The sequence below is a fragment of the Oncorhynchus gorbuscha genome, linkage group LG13, assembly GCF_021184085.1.
Source record: "Oncorhynchus gorbuscha isolate QuinsamMale2020 ecotype Even-year linkage group LG13, OgorEven_v1.0, whole genome shotgun sequence".
Classification (NCBI taxonomy): domain Eukaryota; kingdom Metazoa; phylum Chordata; class Actinopteri; order Salmoniformes; family Salmonidae; genus Oncorhynchus; species Oncorhynchus gorbuscha.
Window position 1 is genome coordinate 101,033,077 of NC_060185.1, and position 19,761 is coordinate 101,052,837.

Sequence of the window (19,761 nt, forward strand, 5' to 3'; positions counted from 1 at the left end):
GTTTGGGTTGGCCCAGGCCATCTCTACCTTCCTGGTCACCCTAGACCCACTTCAATTTGCATACCGTCCCAATAGATCCAGACAATGCAATCACACTGCCCACTGCCCTACCCTATCTGGACAAGAGGAATACCAATTAGAGGTCGACCGATGAATTTGGGACGATTTCAAGTTTTCATAACAAAAATCGGTAAACGCCGATGACATTGCAATCCACGAGGAAAGTACGTGGCAGGCTGACCACCTGCTACTCGAGAGCAGCGTGGAAAGGACCTTGTTTCTGTGAGGAGGCAAGGTAAGGTGCATTAAACTTATCTTGTAAAAAACAATCAATCAAAACATAATCACTAGTTAACTACACATGGTTGATGATATTACTAGGTTACTAGTAATATCAACATCCCACGTCTCATCCCACGTCTCACATGGCTATTTCACAAGTGTGTGAGTGTGTGTGTGTGTGAGAGAGATAGTGATGGGGTATATTTAACTAAAAAAACATTTAATGTACTTTTGTATTTTATTTGAACACAACAAAGTGTCTATGTGGGCTGGGCATCCATGCAGATGCATGATACTATAATTACAATCAATCATGTGCTGTACCTTCAGAAATAATAGTATATATCTAGTATATGTGTAGTGTAAGAGTATATATCTAGTGTAAGAGTATATATCTAGTATATGAGTGTAATCTAGTATATATCTAGTGTAAGAGTGTATATCTAGTATATATCTAGTGTAAGATTGTATCTAGTATAAGAGTATATATCTAGTGTAAGAGTGTATATCTAGTATATATCTAGTATAAGATTGTATCTAGTGTAAGAGTATATATCTAGTGTAAGAGTGTATATCTAGTATAAGAGTATATATATATCTAGTATATATCTAGTATAAGATTGTATCTAGTACTGGATGTCATAAGGTGAACGCACCAATTTGTATCTAGTATAAGAGCGTATATCTAAATGATCTAAATGTAAATGTAACTAGCTTGTATCTAGTATAAGCATATATATCTAGTGTAAGGTGCCTATTAATTTATCAGTATCAAGCCTACTTCAACTATAAGCCAAACGGGTGATGATTTAACAAAAGCTCATTCATTGCACAAATGTACCTCACCATAACACCAATGCCTTTCTTAAAATCAATATACAGAAGTATATATATTTTTTAAACCTGCATATTTAGTTAAAAATAAATGCATGTTAGCAGGCAATATTAACTAGGGAAATTGTGTCTCTCGAGTTCAGTGCAAGCAGAATCTATGCAGTTTGGGAGCCTGGCTGGTATCTAGATTGTGTCTATTCTCTTGTGTTCAGTGCAAGCAGAATCAGTTTGGGAGCCTGGCTGGTTGCGGATTGTGTCTCTTCTCTTGCGTTCAGTGCAAGCAGAATCAGTTTGGGAGCCTGGCTGGTTAAGATTGTGTCTAGTATCTTGCGTTATATGCAAGTAGAATCTAGTTTAAGAGCCTGGCTGGTTGCAGATTGTGTCTCTTCTCTATCTAGTGCAAGCAGAATCAGTTTGGGAGCCTGGCTGGTTAAGGATTGTGTCTAGTTCTATATCTTCAGTGCAAGCAGAATCAGTTTAAGAGCCTGGCTGGTTGCAGATTGTGTCTATTCTCTAGTAGTGCAAGCAGAATCAGTTTAGCCTGGCTGGTATGCGGATTGTGTCTCTTCTATTCGTTCAGTGCAAGCAGAATCAGTTTAAGAGCCTGGCTGGTTATATCTGTCTCTTCTCTTAAGATTGTTCAGTGCAAGCAGAATCAGTTTAAGAGCCTGGCTGGTTGCGGATTGTGTCTCTTCTCTATCTAGTATAAGTTCAGTGCATGTCAGAATCAGTTTGGAGCCTGGCTGGTTGCGGATTGTAACTCTTCTCCTGCATTGCAGTGCAAGCAGAATCAGTTTGGGAGCCTGGCTGGTTGCATTGTGTCTCAGCTCTACTTCAGTGCAAGCAGAATCAGTTAGGTGAGCCTGGCTTTAACAAATTGCTGTCATTCATTGCGTTCAAATGCAAGCAGAATCAGTTTGGGAGCCTGGCTGGTCAATACACAGAAGATTGTGTCTTTTCTCTGCGTATTTAGTTAAAAATAAATCAGTTAGGGAGCCTGGCTGGTTGCGGATTGTGTCTCTCGAGTTCAGTGCAAGCAGAATCAGTTTGGGAGCCTGGCTGGTTGCGGATTGTGTCTCTTCTCTTGCGTTCAGTGCAAGCAGAATCAGTTTGGGAGCCTGGCTGGTTGCAGATTGTGTCTCTTCTCTTGCGTTCAGTGCAAGCAGAATCAGTTTGGGAGCCTGGCTGGTTGCGGATTGTGTCTCTTCTCTTGCGTTCAGTGCAAGCAGAATCAGTTTGGGAGCCTGGCTGGTTGCGGATTGTGTGATACTCCGCAATTCATTTGCCAGAATTGTACATAAATATGACGTAACATTGAAGGTTGTGAAATGTAACAGCAATATTTAGACTTATGGATGCCATCCGTTAGATAAAATACGGAACGGTTCCGAATACCAGTGAAAGAATAAACGTTTGGTTTTCGAAATGATAGTTCACTAATATGGTGAAATCTGTAAACTAAGGTTCGTATGTCTGTGTGTTTATTATATTATAACTAAGTGTATGATTTGATAGAGCAGTCTGACAGCGGTGGTAGGCAGCAGCAGGCTCGTATGTCTGTGTGTTTATTATATTATAACTAAGTCTATGATTTGATAGAGCAGTCTGAGCGGTGGTAGGCAGCAGCAGTCTCATAAGCATTCATTCAAACAACACTTTCCTGCATTTGCCAGCAGCTCACTTGGCTCTGTCATAACCTCACATGGTCTCTCCTATCATTGCTATGCAGATGACACACAATTAATCTTCTCCTTTCCCCCTTCTGATGACCAGGTGGCGAATCGCATCTCTGCATGTCTGGCAGACATATCAGTGTGGATGACGGATCACCACCTCAAGCTGAACCTCGGCAAGACGGAGCTGCTCTTCCTCCCGGGGAAGGACTGCCCGTTCCATGATCTCGCCATCACGGTTGACAACTCCATTGTGTCCTCCTCCCAGAGCGCTAAGAACCTTGGCGTGATCCTGGACAACACCCTGTCGTTCTCAACCAACATCAAGGCGGTGGCCCGTTCCTGTAGGTTCATGCTCTACAACATCCGCAGAGTACGACCCTGCCTCACACAGGAAGCGGCGCAGGTCCTAATCCAGGCACTTGTCATCTCCCGTCTGGATTACTGCAACTCGCTGTTGGCTGGGCTCCCTGCCTGTGCCATTAAACCCCTTCAACTCATCCAGAACGCCGCAGCCCGTCTGGTGTTCAACCTTCCCAAGTTCTCTCACGTCACCCCGCTCCTCCGTTCTCTCCACTGGCTTCCAGTTGAAGCTCGCATCCGCTACAAGACCATGGTGCTTGCCTACGGAGCTGTGAGGGGAACGGCACCTCAGTACCTCCAGGCTCTGATCAGGCCCTACACCCAAACAAGGGCACTGCATTCATCCACCTCTGGCCTGCTCGCCTCCCTACCACTGAGGAAGTACAGCTCCCGCTCAGCCCAGTCAAAACTGCTCGCTGCTCTGGCCCCCCAATGGTGGAACAAACTCCCTCACGACGCCAGGACAGCGGAGTCTATCACCACCTTCCGGAGACACCTGAAACCCCACCTCTTTAAGGAATACCTAGGATAGGATAAGTAATCCCTCTCACCCCGCCCCCCCCCTTTAAGATCTAGATGCACTAGATTTTTTTTGTTTATGACTTCAAGCCTATCAACTCCAGAGATCAGGCTGGCAATACTATAGTGCCTATAAGAACATCCAATAGTCAAAGGTATATGAAATACAAATGGTATAGAGAGAAATAGTCCTATAATTCCTATAATAACGTCAACCTAAAACTTCTTACCTGGGAATATTGAAGACTCGTTAAAAGGAACCACCAGTTTACATATGTTCTCATGTTCTGAGCAAGGAACTGAAACAGCTTTCTTACATGGCACATATTGCACTTTTACTTTCTTCTACAACAGTTTGTTTTTGCATTATTTAAACCAAATTGAACATGTTTCATTAATTTGAGACAAAATGGCTGTATTATATTAAGTCAAAATAAAACCGTTAATTGTTTATTCAGTATTGTTATATTTGTCATTTTTTACACCTACACACGCATTAATCGGCTTTTTTGGTCCTCCAATAATCGGTATCAAAAAATGATAATCGGCCGACCTCTAATACCAATGCTGTTAATTGAAGTTAGAAAGTTAAGTTCCTCGGTGTATACATCACTGACAAACTGAAATGGTCCATCCACACAGACAGCGTGTTGAAGAAAGCGCAACAGCGCCTCTTCAACCTCATGAGGCTGAAGAAATGTAGCTTGGCACCCAAAACCCTGACAAACTTTTACAGATGCACAATTGAGAGCAACCTGTCGGGCTGCATCACCGCCTGGTACGGAAACTTTACACAGGTGTGCATATGTTGTGAAAGTTAGATATTACTGCACTGTCCGAGCTAGAAACACAAGCATTTCACAACACCCGCAATAACATCTGCTAAACACGTGTATGTGACCAACCCAATTTGATCAGCATTCAGCACCAGAGTTAGGGAAAGGGTATCTAGTCAGTTGTACAACAACGCATTCAACTGAAATGTGTCTTCCGCATTTAACCCAACCTCTGAATCAGAGGGGTGCGGGGGGCTGCCTTAATTGACATCCACATCTGAGTTCATTAGAGCTGTTTTCATCAGCAGTCAGAGCCAGAGTTACAGGATGGAGGCAGTCATGGGCTGACAGGAAGGACTGGACACCCAAACCCTGACCTCTATTCAAACAGAGGTTGACATCAACATCTATTCACAAGCCACAGAGTGACGGAGCAGAGAGAGTGAGCCAGAGGCAGAGACAGAGCCAGAGGAGACAGAGGCAGAGGAGACAGAGGCAGAGGAGACAGAGGCAGAGGAGACAGAGGCAGAGCAGCCAGAGGCAGAGCAGCCAGAGGCAGAGCAGCCAGAGGCAGAGCAGCCAGAGGCAGAGCAGCCAGAGGCAGAGCAGCCAGAGGCAGAGCAGCCAGAGGCAGAGGAGCCAGAGGCAGAGGAGACAGAGGCAGAGCAGCCAGAGGCTGAGGCAGAGCAGCCAGAGGCAGAGCAGCCAGAGGCAGAGCAGCCAGAGGCAGAGGAGACAGAGGCAGAGGAGACAGAGGCAGAGGAGACAGAGGCAGAGGAGACAGAGGCAGAGGAGACAGAGGCAGAGGAGACAGAGGCAGAAGAGACAGAGGCAGAGGAGACAGAGGCAGAGGAGACAGAGGCAGAGGAGACAGAGGCAGAGGAGACAGAGGCAGAGCCAACACTAGGTTTGATATACTTATAGTTTAATGGTTCCCTATCCCAGATAATCTAGAATCTGACTCCTGGACTGTGATAACAATATTCTGTTCCAAGATATTCAAATACTTTTTTTTTGTGCCTTTCTGGTTTGTGAAGAAAAGTAGTTGGGACTTACAACCAATCAGAACAGCGGTTGCCATGGTAGCCACGGTGTTGGGGGCGTCGCTCAGGTTCAACATGTGACCTGACAGTCCATTCAGCTCATCCACAGCATACTTAAACATGAAGGGTACCATCACGTTGGTCATCTAGAGAGTGAGAAACAGGAGTGGTGAAAACACAGGAATGTCCACTCTTCTGCTGGGAGAAGCTCGGTGCAGTAAGGATGGCTGTGCTTGTATTACTATCCTGATGGGGAGAACCCTGAAATTCCAGAAAAGTCAACACTACACAGGCAAGCAAACGGTTCCAGAAATCAGGACTGCAGATAGGATCTATAGACCTCTATATCTACGTGGCATTCAGATAGTAATCAGACCACTAGACTTTAGTTATATTCTTTTTACTCAAATCTACACAATACCACATAATGACAAAGTTAAAAAAGGTTTAAACGTTTTTGCGAATTTATTTACAAATGTATTCAGACCTTTTGCTATGAGACTCAAATTAGCTAAAGGTGCATCCTGTTTCCATTCATTATCCTCGAAATGTTTCTACAATTGTTTAAAAAAGAATAATAATTTTAAAAAGGGCATAGAATTGCTTTAATATTGCAGATATATTGGAAATGCTACAATCTCCCATATATTTTTTGTAAATATAAATTCAGCAAAAAACAAAAAAAAATTCTCAGGACCGTCTCTCAAAGAATTCGTAAAACCTCAAATAACTTCACAGATCTTCATCGTAAGCTGTTTAAACAGTTTCCCAATGACCGGACACACGAGGACCTGTTTAAACAGTTTCCCAATGACCGGACACAAACAGTTTCCCAATGACCGGACAGTTTCCCAATGACCGGACACACGAGGACCTGTTTAAACAGTTTCAGTTTCCAATGACCGGACACACGAGGACCTGTTTAAACAGTTTCCCAATGACCGGACACACGAGGACCTGTTTAAACAGTTTCCCAATGACCGGACACACGAGGACCTGTTTAAACAGTTTCCCAATGACCGGACACACGAGGACCTGTTTAAACAGTTTCCCAATGACCGGACACACGAGGACCTGTTTAAACAGTTTCCCAATGACCGGACACACGAGGACCTGTTTAAACAGTTTCCCATGCTGTTCAATGACCCATGTCGGTGCCGACAGAGATGGCCGCCTCGCTTCGCATTCCAAGGAAACTATGCAGTATTTATTTTTTTTACGTGTTATTTCTTACCCCAGGTAATCGTAGGTTTCATTACATACAGTCGGGAGGAACTAAGTTCCTCGGCGTACACATCACGGACAAACTGAATTGGTCCACCCACACAGACAGCGTTGTGAAGAAGCTCTTCAACCTCAGGAGGCTGAAAAAAATTTGGCTGGTCACCAAAAGCACACAAACCTTTACAGCACAATCGAGAGCATCCTGGCGGGCTGTATCACCGCCTGGTACGGCAACTGCTCCGCCCTCAACCGTAAGGCTCTCCAGAGGGTAGTGAGGTACAACGCATCACCGGGGGCAAACTACCTGCCCTCCAGGACACCTACACCACCCGATGTTACAGGAAGGCCAAAAGATAATCTTACAGACGAGTCTCCACCGGGCTACCTCATCCACCGGGCTACCTCATCCACCGGGCTACCTCATCCACCGGGCTACCTCATCCACCGGGCTACCTCATCCACCGGGCTACCTCATCCACCGGGCTACCTCATCCACCGGGCTACCTCATCCACCGGGCTACCTCATCCACCGGGCTACCTCATCCACCGGGCTACCTCATCCACCGGGCTACCTCATCCACCGGGCTACCTCATCCACCGGGCTACCTCATCCACCGGGCTACCTCATCCACCGGGCTACCTCATCTCCAGCCAGCAGACGTATGTGTGTGTGTGTGTGTCCCATCAGACTACCTTAGCTCCAGCCAGCAGCCCCAGGGCGATGGCAACTCTAGCCCGTAGATCAGGCCGGTCCTTGGGCCACACGTAGGACAGCATGTTAGACAGGATGGTCCGGGAATTCACCTCCTTCAACTGCCACCAGGACACAAGAAAAACACTGTTAGATGACATAACATTGCTTATTCCCATGGCTCAGTTGGTAGAGCATGGAGGTTGCAAAGACAAGGATTGTGGGTTTGATTCCCGCTGGGGCCTCCCATATAGAAAAAAAAAACCCTTGGGATGAAAGAGTCTGCTAAATGTCATCCGTTATGATTTAAATGTGTTCCTCCTCTTCCTCACTGTGAGGAAGATAACACATCTAACGCCTCAAGGAAAAAGGAAGTTTGTCCAAAACACTGACAAATAATAATAACAACAAATAATAACAACAACACTCAGGAGGAAAAATGTAGATCATTTTAACAACCATTGATGACCAAGGTTTCTTTGATAAAAATATGGCAAGACAATGTGTACTGGTTGTCCAATAGGATCCTGTAGTTCTCTTCCCCAATTGGTTTGACAGACAGGGAAGGGAAAACTAGAGGCCCCTGGCCTGAAGCTGCTCTCCAGGCCCCAGGTAACCCACTCTGACGCCTGATGCTTGGTGTGGGGGTGTGTACGCCCAGGGAAATGGGGAGCAGACTGGCCATCTGTCTCCAGGTGAACACGGATAGCCTGCCTGACACTACATCTCCCAGAGGGCCGTAGGGCTGGGCAGCAGCTCAGAGATAGAAAGAGGTCTCTAGATGGACATCGTCATCAAGGGCTTCCATAATTTTAAAGTAGTCATCTGAGTGGGGATTCGAATGGGTTGGGAGCGATCAACCAATGAATGATCATTGTCTTCATGTTGCATTGCCAATCATTTGTAAATAGCTTTAAGCAATATCTCTGCAATATCTCTGCCATCTAGTGGCCACAATAAATTAATGACAACATCTGGTTCAGTAGTCCAGCTCTGCAGGTGCCTGTAAATAATCAATATTACCTGTGCACTTTTATTCAAAAACAAAATAGACCGCTTTAAAAGAGAGATGGCCTCGATGGTGCTGCTCATGTTGTCGCAGACGCCATAACGGCACAAATACAAAGATGACCCCTCTATGCTACAGACCTGTCCCCAGGAAGACCCAGAGAGCCTTTCTGACGCATCTCCCAGGGGGCCAAGGGGCTGCCAGCCAAGCTGAGGGGGACAACATGGCTGTCATCCCATCCGAGAGCCAAGATGGTTGATTACCTGCTTTGTCAGCCGGCTGCCACGGAGGCCTGGCTAAAGCGACAGAGCTGCTGAAGAGCAGCAACACCAAGCTGATTATAGTAATGTGTGTGTTGCACAGTATACTGAAACTATGGTATTTATAACTATACAAAAAAAAAAATGAGGACCCGTATAAACAGGTACTTCTGTCAAATGCATCTTACACTTGACCTTCTGCATCACGTATCAGATCAGCCTCTTTACGAAGAGCAGTGCTCCACTTCCTCATTCATTTCTATTGCTCTCTGGGCTGCATTGTTAGCTCCCCACTCATGCTGCACACCAGTGTAATGTGACAGGGCATGAAGAAATGTTGAAACTGTTTATTATTGTTCGCAAAACAATGTCCTACAGGAAAGAACCCTTTACAATTCAAGAAGATACCGATTTCTTCCATCTTTATAGGACAAATGTCCCAGCTTGCTGTCAGCTGAAGCTAACATCAATTCACTACCCGGGTACTTTGTTTATGATAATACGCAAACTAGAGGTATGATTATTAATTTGAGACTAAATAGATTGTATTTATGCATTATATTAATTCAAAATAAAAAAAATGCATTGTTCATTCAGTATTGTTGTAATTGTCATTATTACAAGTCTATACACCCCCCCAAAAAGCAGGCCGATTAATCGGCATCGGCTTTTTTGGCCCTCCAATAAATAGTCATCGGCGTTTTAAAAAATCGTTATTGGTCAACCTCTATTGCCTCCCGTCTGGAGGAGGGACCAGAAACCATGAAGCAAAATATGCAGACTTTCAAAGCTGATTTGATAAAGTTTTGGATTTTGGCATTCACTTAATCTCCCTTGCCACCATAAACAAATGTACTCCGTCTCCCTCGCCTCCCGTCTGGTTTCCACTAGATTGCATAGTGACAACACAGCCACATTCTACCTCCAAATGACATCATTATTTTCTTAAAGAGACAGCGCAGACTTTTACAAAAGGGATCGCTTCTTCAATGCAAATGTTGATCAGTACAATAAAAAGAATATGACCGAGCAGTTGCCAATAAAATAAGTCCTAAATTGAAGGGAAATAGACTCATCTGTAGCTCCATGAAATCAGCCAAAACCAGCTCAACTTAATGCATGACAGTCCTATTGAATACATACCACACACACACACACACACATCTGTATTGTAACGAGACCTATTGAATAATATATATTACCTGTATTGTGACTACACGTAGACTACATCTTGATTGACTCAGTTTATCAATAGAGATTTACCATTCAAATAAATGAATACCATTATGTCATGTAGTTATATTGGTAAAGTCAAATTGATCGCAAGATTGAATCATTGATTCATTAATGAATACATGGCTGAAAAAAAATAAAACATGTTAAAATGTAATGATATTGAACTCAAAAGATTGAATCATTGATTCATTAATGAATACATGGCTGAAAAAAAACTAAAACATGTTAAAATGTAATGATATTGAACTCAAATTGATGAATGATTGAACAGAGCTTTACCTGTCAGCATCAAGGGTCATTCTGGGACTTTGGCTAATACTTTTGTTGTAGTATTGAGAAGTGTAATGGTTTTAAGCCATGTGATACTACACCGGAAATCTAAACACTAGTGTACTTTATGACAAAATCTGACTTTATTTACATCAAAGTATTTTTACTTATGTAGTAGTACACCAAAGTATTTTTACTTATGTAGTAGTACACAAAGTATTTTTACTTATGTAGTAGTACATCACAGTATTTTTACTTATGTAGTAGTACATCACAGTATTTTTACTTATGTAGTAGTACATCGCAGTATTTTTACTTATGTAGTAGTACATCACAGTATTTTTACTTATGTAGTAGTACATCACAGTATTTTTACTTATGTAGTAGTACATCACAGTATTTTTACTTATGTAGTAGTACATCACAGTATTTTTACTTATGTAGTAGTACATCACAGTATTTTTACTTATGTAGTAGTACATCACAGTATTTTTACTTATGTAGTAGTACATCACAGTATTTTTACTTATGTAGTAGTACATCACAGTATTTTTACTTATGTAGTAGTACATCACAGTATTTTTACTTATGTAGTAGTACATCACAGTATTTTTACTTATGTAGTAGTACATCACAGTATTTTTACTTATGTAGTAGTACATCACAGTATTTTTACTTATGTAGTAGTACATCACAGTATTTTTACTTATGTAGTAGTACATCAGTATTTTTACTTATGTAGTAGTACATCAAAGTATTTTTACTTTTAACTGTCTTTGCTGGTCTACTGGTGGAACTAATTAAGACAAACGGTTGGCTATAAAAGTAGAGGTGACTCTTTCCCTGCAGAATTGAGTTAGGAACAAATGAATCATCACCTATTTTCCCCCGTTTACATGCTGATCATGTCGCGAATAAAACAACATGCTTCTGTTATTGAACATTTGGAAGTATTATTTGTCTTACCACATTTTTGGGGTCTGCGTTTAATCTTCCACCCGCATTTCCATGCCAACATGTCCGATCTGTCACCTGCAAATGCTGTGAACAAGCACACACACACACACACACACACACACACACACACACACACACACACACACACACACACACACACACACAAATATAGATTCTTCAGAGTTCATATTTAAACGGAATTGTTTCTGATACCGTAAGTGGCATAAGCTCCAATAACAATCTAACGTACCTTTGCAGCTTCCAGTAAACGTCTGCTGTTGTCACTCCTGTTGACTGTCCATGTGGCTGTCCTCAGGTTGGGGCTCAGCTACAGAATGAGAGACACCAGAGGGGAGAGAGAGAGAGAGAGAGACACCAGAGGGGAGAGGAGAGAGAGACACCAGAGGGGAGGAGAGAGAGAGAGACACCAGAGGGGAGGAGAGAGAGAGAGACACCAGAGGGGAGGAGAGAGAGAGAGAGAGAGAGAGACACCAGAGGGGAGGAGAGAGAGAGAGAGAGAGAGACACCAGAGGGGAGGAGAGAGAGAGAGAGAGAGAGACACCAGAGGGGAGGAGAGAGAGAGAGACACCAGAGGGGAGGAGAGAGAGAGAGAGAGAGACACCAGAGGGGAGGAGAGAGAGAGAGAGAGAGAGAGAGACACCAGAGGGGAGAGAGAGAGAGAGACACCAGAGGGGAGGAGAGAGAGAGAGAGAGAGAGAGACACCAGAGGGGGAGAGAGAGAGAGAGAGAGAGACACCAGAGGGGAGGAGAGAGAGAGAGAGAGAGAGAGAGACACCAGAGGGGAGGAGAGAGAGAGAGAGAGAGAGAGACACCAGAGGGGAGGAGAGAGAGAGAGAGACACCAGAGGGGAGGAGAGAGAGAGACACCAGAGGGGAGGGGAGAGAGAGAGAGAGAGAGACACCAGAGGGGAGGAGAGAGAGAGAGAGAGAGACACCAGAGGGGAGGAGAGAGAGAGAGAGAGACACCAGAGGGGAGGAGAGAGAGAGAGAGAGACACCAGAGGGGAGGAGAGAGAGAGAGAGAGACACCAGAGGGGAGGAGAGAGAGAGAGACACCAGAGGGGAGGAGAGAGAGAGAGAGAGAGAGAGACACCAGAGGGGAGGAGAGAGAGAGAGAGAGAGACACCAGAGGGAGAGAGAGAGAGAGAGACACCAGAGGGGAGGAGAGAGAGAGAGAGAGAGAGACACCAGAGGGGAGGAGGAGAGAGAGAGAGAGAGAGAGAGAGAGAGAGAGAGGAGAGAGAGAGAGAGAGACACCAGAGGGGAGGAGAGAGAGAGAGAGAGACACCAGAGGGGAGGAGAGAGAGAGACACCAGAGGGGAGGAGAGAGAGAGAGAGAGAGACACCAGAGGGGAGGAGAGAGAGAGAGACACCAGAGGGGAGGAGAGAGAGAGAGAGAGAGACACCAGAGGGGAGAGAGAGAGACACCAGAGGAGGAGAGAGAGAGAGAGAGACACCAGAGGGGAGGAGAGAGAGAGACACCAGAGGGGAGGAGAGAGAGAGACACCAGAGGGGAGGAGAGAGAGAGACACCAGAGGGGAGGAGAGAGAGAGACACCAGAGGGGAGGAGAGAGAGAGACACCAGAGGGGAGGAGAGAGAGAGACACCAGAGGGGAGGAGAGAGAGACACCAGGGAGGGAGAGAGAGAGAGAGACACCAGAGGGGAGGAGAGAGAGAGAGAGACACCAGAGGGGAGGAGAGGAGAGAGAGAGAGAGACACCAGAGGGGAGAGAGAGAGAGACACCAGAGGGGAGAGGAGAGAGAGAGAGAGAGAGAGAGAGAGAGACACCAGAGGGGAGAGAGAGAGACACAGTTTCAGTAAAGAGGGGAGGAGATCCAGACACCAGAGGGGAGAGAAAGAGAGAGAGAGAGACACCAGAGGGGAGGAGAGAGTTGAGACAGAGGGGAGGAGAGAGAGAGAGAGAGAGAGACCAGAGGGGAGGGCTAGGGGAGAGAGAGAGAACCAGAGGGGAGGAGAGAGAGAGAGAGAGACACCAGAGGGGAGGAGAGAGAGAGAGAAGACACCAGAGGGGAGGAGAGAGAGAGAGACACCAGAGGGGAGGAGAGAGAGAGAGAGAGACACCAGAGGGGAGGAGAGAGAGAGAGAGAGACACCAGAGGGGGAGAGAGAGAGAGAGAGACACCAGAGGGGAGGAGAGAGAGACACCAGAGGGGAGGAGAGAGAGACACCAGAGGGGAGGAGAGAGAGAGAGACACCAGAGGGGAGGAGACACCAGAGGGGAGGAGAGAGAGAACACCAGAGGGGAGGAGAAGACACCAGAGGGGAGGAGAGAGAGAGACACCAGAGGGGAGGAGAGAGAGAGACACCAGAGGGGAGGAGAGAGAGAGACACCAGAGGGGAGGAGAGAGAGAGACACCAGAGGGGAGGAGAGAGAGACACCAGAGGGGAGCCAGAGACACCAGAGGGGAGGAGAGAGAGAGACACCAGAGGGGAGGAGAGAGAGACACCAGAGGGGAGGAGAGAGAGACACCAGAGGGGAGGAGAGAGAGACACCAGAGGGGAGGAGAGAGAGACACCAGAGGGGAGGAGAGAGAGACACCAGAGGGGAGGAACCAGTTTCAGTAAAATGTACAGATCCAGACAGAAGAGAAACATTCCTTCTTGTTGACAGATACCCCCTCAGGGCTGTGAGATAAAACAGTGGCCAAAAAGCATGGAAGTTCAAACACAGTCGGTGTCAGTTGAGGTCACGGTGTACAGATAATATTTAACAGACTGCATTTAGGAGACAACAGGTTGTGAACATAACTAAGACTATAGAGTGGAGGTAACCCTTATTGATGACCTGTGGGTCGATCCGTTTCAGCCACGACACCCACCATTTCAGCCACGACACCCACCATTTCAGCCACGACACCCACCATTTCAGCCACGACACCCACCATTTCAGCCACGACACCCACCATTTCAGCCACGACACCCACCATTTCAGCCACGACACCCACCATTTCAGCCACGACACCCACCATTTCAGCCACGACACCCACCATTTCAGCCACGACACCCACCATTTCAGCCACGACACCCACCATTTCAGCCACGACACCCACCATTTCAGCCACGACACCCACCATTTCAGCCACGACACCCACCATTTCAGCCACGACACCCACCATTTCAGCCACGACACCCACCATTTCAGAGAGTTACGAAATATTTTCTGTAGTTAGGAATGCTGATTTATTTCTACATTATTTTGTTGATATATAATTTGATTTCTGAGAAATTACACTAATTGATTGCACCCATACTGGCCATTTTAATTTATCCAAAAAATATTCTATAAATGTAGTACCCGACATCAGATCTAACAGAACTTTTTCAGGGACAATGAGTAAGATCTAACAGAGGACCCCCCCATCAGGGACCGGTATACAGTATCAGATCTAACAGACGGACCCCCCCATCAGGGACCGGTATACAGTATCAGATCTAACAGACGGACCCCCCCATCCCCCCATCAGGGACCGGTATACAGTATCAGATCTAACAGACGGACCCCCCATCCCCCCATCAGGGACCGGTATACAGTATCAGATCTAACAGACGGACCCCCCCCCATCAGGGACCGGTATACAGTATCAGATCTAACAGACGGACCCCCCCATCAGGGACCGGTATACAGTATCAGATCTAACAGACGGACCCCCCATCAGGGACCGGTATACAGTATCAGATCTAACAGACGGACCCCCCCATCAGGGACCGGTATACAGTATCAGATCTAACAGACGGACCCCCCCATCAGGGACCGGTATACAGTATCAGATCTAACAGACGGACCCCCCCATCAGGGACCGGTATACAGTATCAGATCTAACAGACGGACCCCCCCATCAGGGACCGGTATACAGTATCAGATCTAACAGACGGACCCCCCCATCAGGGACCGGTATACAGTATCAGATCTAACAGACGGACCCCCCCCCCCATCAGGGACCGGTATACAGTATCAGATCTAACAGACGGACCCCCCCATCAGGGACCGGTATACAGTATCAGATCTAACAGACGGACCCCCCCATCAGGGACCGGTATACAGTATCAGATCTAACAGACGGACCCCCCCCCATCAGGGACCGGTATACAGTATCAGATCTAACAGACGGACCCCCCCCCATCAGGGACCGGTATACAGTATCAGATCTAACAGACGGACCCCCCCCCAGGGACCGGTATACAGTATCAGATCTAACAGACGGACCCCCCCACCATCCCACTCCCAGGGACCGGTATACAGTATCAGATCTAACAGACGGACCCCCCCATCAGGGACCGGTATACAGTATCAGATCTAACAGACGGACCCCCCCCATCAGGGACCGGTATACAGTATCAGATCTAACAGACGGACCCCCCATCAGGGACCGGTATACAGTATCAGATCTAACAGACGGACCCCCCCCCATCAGGGACCGGTATACAGTATCAGATCTAACAGACGGACCCCCCCATCAGGGACCGGTATACAGTATCAGATCTAACAGACGGACCCCCCCCCATCAGGGACCGGTATACAGTATCAGATCTAACAGACAGACCCCCATCAGGACCCATACAGTATCAGATCTAACAGACCCACCCCCCATCAGGGACCGGTATACAGTATCAGATCTAACAGACGGACCCCCCATCAGGGACATCCAGATCTAACAGACGGACCCCCACCATCAGGGACCGGTATACAGTATCAGTTCTGACTGCTTGACCCCCCCACCATCCCACTCCCACGACCGGTATACAGTATCAGTTCTGACTGCTTGACCCCTAGCATCTTCATAAAGGACCTCCAGACCAGACCTGAATCATTAGCATTAAGATGTTCCTCTGAGAGACATTAAGATGTTCCTCTGAGAGACATTAAGATGTTCCTCTGAGAGACATTAGCAATAAGATGTTCCTCTGAGAGACATTAGCAATAAGATGTTCCTCTGAGAGACATTAAGATGTTCCTCTGAGAGACATTAAGATGTTCCTCTGAGAGACATTAAGATGTTCCTCTGAGAGACATTAAGATGTTCCTCTGAGAGACATTAAGATGTTCCCAAGATGATCCTCTGAGAGACATTAAGATGTTCCTCTGAGAGACATTAAGATGTTCCTCTGAGAGACATCTTCATAAATGACCTCTGAGACCATTAAGATGTTCCTCTGAGAGACATTAAGATGTTCCTCTGAGAGACATTAAGATGTTCCTCTGAGAGATCTTCATTAAGATGTTCCTCTGAGACCATTAAGATGTTCCTCTGAGAGACATTAAGATGTTCTCTGAGAGACATTAAGATGTTCCTCTGAGAGACATTAAGATGTTCCTCTGAGAGACATTAAGATGTTCCTCTGAGAGACATTAAGATGTTCCTCTGAGAGACATTAAGATGTTCCTCTGAGAGACATTAAGATGTTCCTCTGAGAGACATTAAGATGTTCCTCTGAGAGACATTAAGATGTTCCTCTGAGAGACATTAAGATGTTCCTCTAACATTAAGATGTTCCTCTGAGAGACATTAAGATGTTCCTCTGAGAGACATTAAGATGTTCCTCTGAGAGACATTAAGATGTTCCTCTGAGAGACATTAAGATGTTCCTCTGAGAGACATTAAGATGTTCCTCTGAGAGACATTAAGATGTTCCTCTGAGAGACATTAAGATGTTCCTCTGAGAGACATTAAGATGTTCCTCTGAGAGACATTAAGATGTTCCTCTGAGAGACATTAAGATGTTCCTCTGAGAGACATTAAGATGTTCCTCTGAGAGACATTAAGATGTTCCTCTGAGAGACATTAAGATGTTCCTCTGAGAGACATTAAGATGTTCCTCTGAGAGACATTAAGATGTTCCTCTGAGAGACATTAAGATGTTCCTCTGAGAGACATTAAGATGTTCCTCTGAGAGACATTAAGATGTTCCTCTGAGAGACATTAAGATGTTCCTCTGAGAGACATTAAGATGTTCCTCTGAGAGGCATTAAGATGTTCCTCTGAGAGACATTAAGATGTTCCTCTGAGAGACATTAAGATGTTCCTCTGAGAGACATTAAGATGTTCCTCTGAGAGACATTAAGATGTTCCTCTGAGAGACATTAAGATGTTCCTCTGAGAGACATTAAGATGTTCCTCTGAGAGACATTAAGATGTTCCTCTGAGAGACATTAAGATGTTCATTAGCATTAAGATGTTCCTCTGAGAGACATTAGCATTAAGATGTTCCTCTGAGAGACATTAGCATTAAGATGTTCCTCTGAGAGACATTAAGATGTTCCTCTGAGAGACATTAAGATGTTCCTCTGAGAGACATTAAGATGTTCCTCTGAGAGACATTAAGATGTTCCTCTGAGAGACATTAAGATGTTCCTCTGAGAGACATTAGCATTAAGATGTTCCTCTGAGAGACATTAGCAATAAGATGTTCCTCTGAGAGACATTAGCAATAAGATGTTCCTCTGAGAGACATTAGCAATAAGATGTTCCTCTGAGAGACATTAGCATTAAGATGTTCCTCTGAGAGACATTAGCATTAAGATGTTCCTCTGAGAGACATTAAGATGTTCCTCTGAGAGACATTAAGATGTTCCTCTGAGAGACATTAAGATGTTCCTCTGAGAGACATTAAGATGTTCCTCTGAGAGACATTAAGATGTTCCTCTGAGAGACATTAGCAATAAGATGTTCCTCTGAGAGACATTAGCAATAAGATGTTCCTCTGAGAGACATTAGCAATAAGATGTTCCTCTGAGAGACATTAGCAATAAGATGTTCCTCTGAGAGACATTAGCAATAAGATGTTCCTCTGAGAGACATTAGCAATAAGATGTTCCTCTGAGAGACATTAGCAATAAGATGTTCCTCTGAGAGACATTAGCAATAAGATGTTCCTCTGAGAGACATTAGCAATAAGATGTTCCTCTGAGAGACATTAGCATTTCCATACCAGCAAATGATAAACTGTGTTAAGATACGTTCGATGAATTAGTGACAATAGAACACGGTCAACATTAAAAGATTGTAGTTTGCTTAAAAAGTACAGCCTTCGTTGTCCTTTCTTATAAATCTGCACTGTAGTTTGTGGTCAATTACAACACCCAGGTATTAATACACCTAGACTAGATCTATGTCTTGGAAAGTATTCAGACCCCTTGACCTTTTCCACATTGTTAGGTTACAGCCTTCTAAAATGGATTAAATTGACCCCCCCCCTGAACCTACACACACACAATACCCCATAATGACAAAGCAAAAACAGGTTTAGATAATTCTGCAGATGTATAAAAAACAAAACAGAAATATCACATTTACATAAGTATTAAGACCCGTTACGCAGCACTTTGTTGAAGCACCTTTGGCAGCGATTACAGCCTGGAGTCTTCCGGGTATGATAGTGCCAGGTTTCCTCCAGACGTGACGCTTGGCATTCAGGCCAAAGAGTTCAATATTGGTTTCATCAGAACAAACCGGATGCACCTGAGCTCAATTTCAAATCTCATAGCAAAGGGTCTGAATACATAAATAAATAAAGTATCCGTTTTAAATTTTTTATAAATTTGCAATAATGTCTAAAAACCTGTTTACCCTTTGTCTTTATAGGGTATTGTGTGTAGATTGTGTAGATTGATGAATAAGGCCGTGTAGTGTGTGGAATAAGGCCGCGTAGTGTGTGGAATAAGGCTGTGTAGAATAAGGCCGCGTAGTGTGTGGAATAAGGCTGTGTAGAATAAGGCCGTGTAGTGTGTAGAATAAGGCCGTGTAGTGTGTAGAATAAGGCCGTGTAGTGTGTAGAATAAGATGTTCCTCTGAGAGACATTAAGATGTTCCTCTGAGAATAAGATCCGTTCCTCTGAGGACATTAAGATGTTCCTCTGAGGAATTAAGATGTTCCTGTGTGGAATTAAGATGTTCCTCTGAATAAGGCATTAGTGTGAGGAATAAGGCCGTCTGAGAGAATTAAGATGTTCCTCTGAGAGACATTAAGATGTTCCTCTGAGAGACATTAAGATGTTCCTGAGAGATAAGGCAATAAGATGTTAAGGCCTGAGTGACATTAGGATAAGATGTTCCTCTGAATAAGGCATTAGAATAAGATGTTCCTGTGTGGAATTAGGCAATAAGATGTTCCTAAGGCCGAGAGACATTAGGGATAAGATGTTCCTCTGAGGGACATTAGCAATAAGATGTTCCTCTAAGGACATTAGCAATAAGATGTTCCTCTGAGTGACATTAGGATAAGATGTTCCTCTGAGAGACATTAGAATAAGATGTTCCTGTGTAGAATAAGGACAGTGTAGAATAAGATGTGTAGTGTGTAGAATAAGTCCGTGTAGTGTGTAGAATAAGGATGTGTAGTGTGTAGAATAAGTCCGTGTAGTGTGTAGAATAAGGATGTGTAGTGTGTAGAATAAGGATGTGTAGTGTGTAGAATAAGTCCGTGTAGTGTGTAGAATAAGTCCGTGTAGTGTGTAGAATAAGTCCGTGTAGTGTGTAGAATAAGTCCGTGTAGTGTGTAGAATATGTCCGTGTAGTGTGTAGAATAAGGATGTGTAGTGTGTAGAATAAGGATGTGTAGTGTGTGGGATAAGGCCGTGTAGTGTGTG

The 19,761-nt window shown here is 45.0% G+C and overlaps 1 protein-coding gene across 1 annotated transcript in view; it reads right to left on the bottom strand.

Moving 5' to 3' along the window:
* Positions 1 to 19,761, bottom strand: part of LOC123993782 (iron-sulfur clusters transporter ABCB7, mitochondrial-like) — a 49,704-nt gene that overhangs the window by 26,859 nt on the left and 3,084 nt on the right. Inside the window, exons 2-5 of the mRNA XM_046296265.1 lie at positions 11,388 to 11,465; positions 11,147 to 11,221; positions 7,408 to 7,527; positions 5,504 to 5,636 (exon numbers count right to left, since the gene is read on the bottom strand). Coding sequence (XP_046152221.1) covers positions 5,504 to 5,636; positions 7,408 to 7,527; positions 11,147 to 11,221; positions 11,388 to 11,465 — 406 coding nt within the window. The remainder of the gene's footprint in view (positions 1 to 5,503; positions 5,637 to 7,407; positions 7,528 to 11,146; positions 11,222 to 11,387; positions 11,466 to 19,761) is intronic.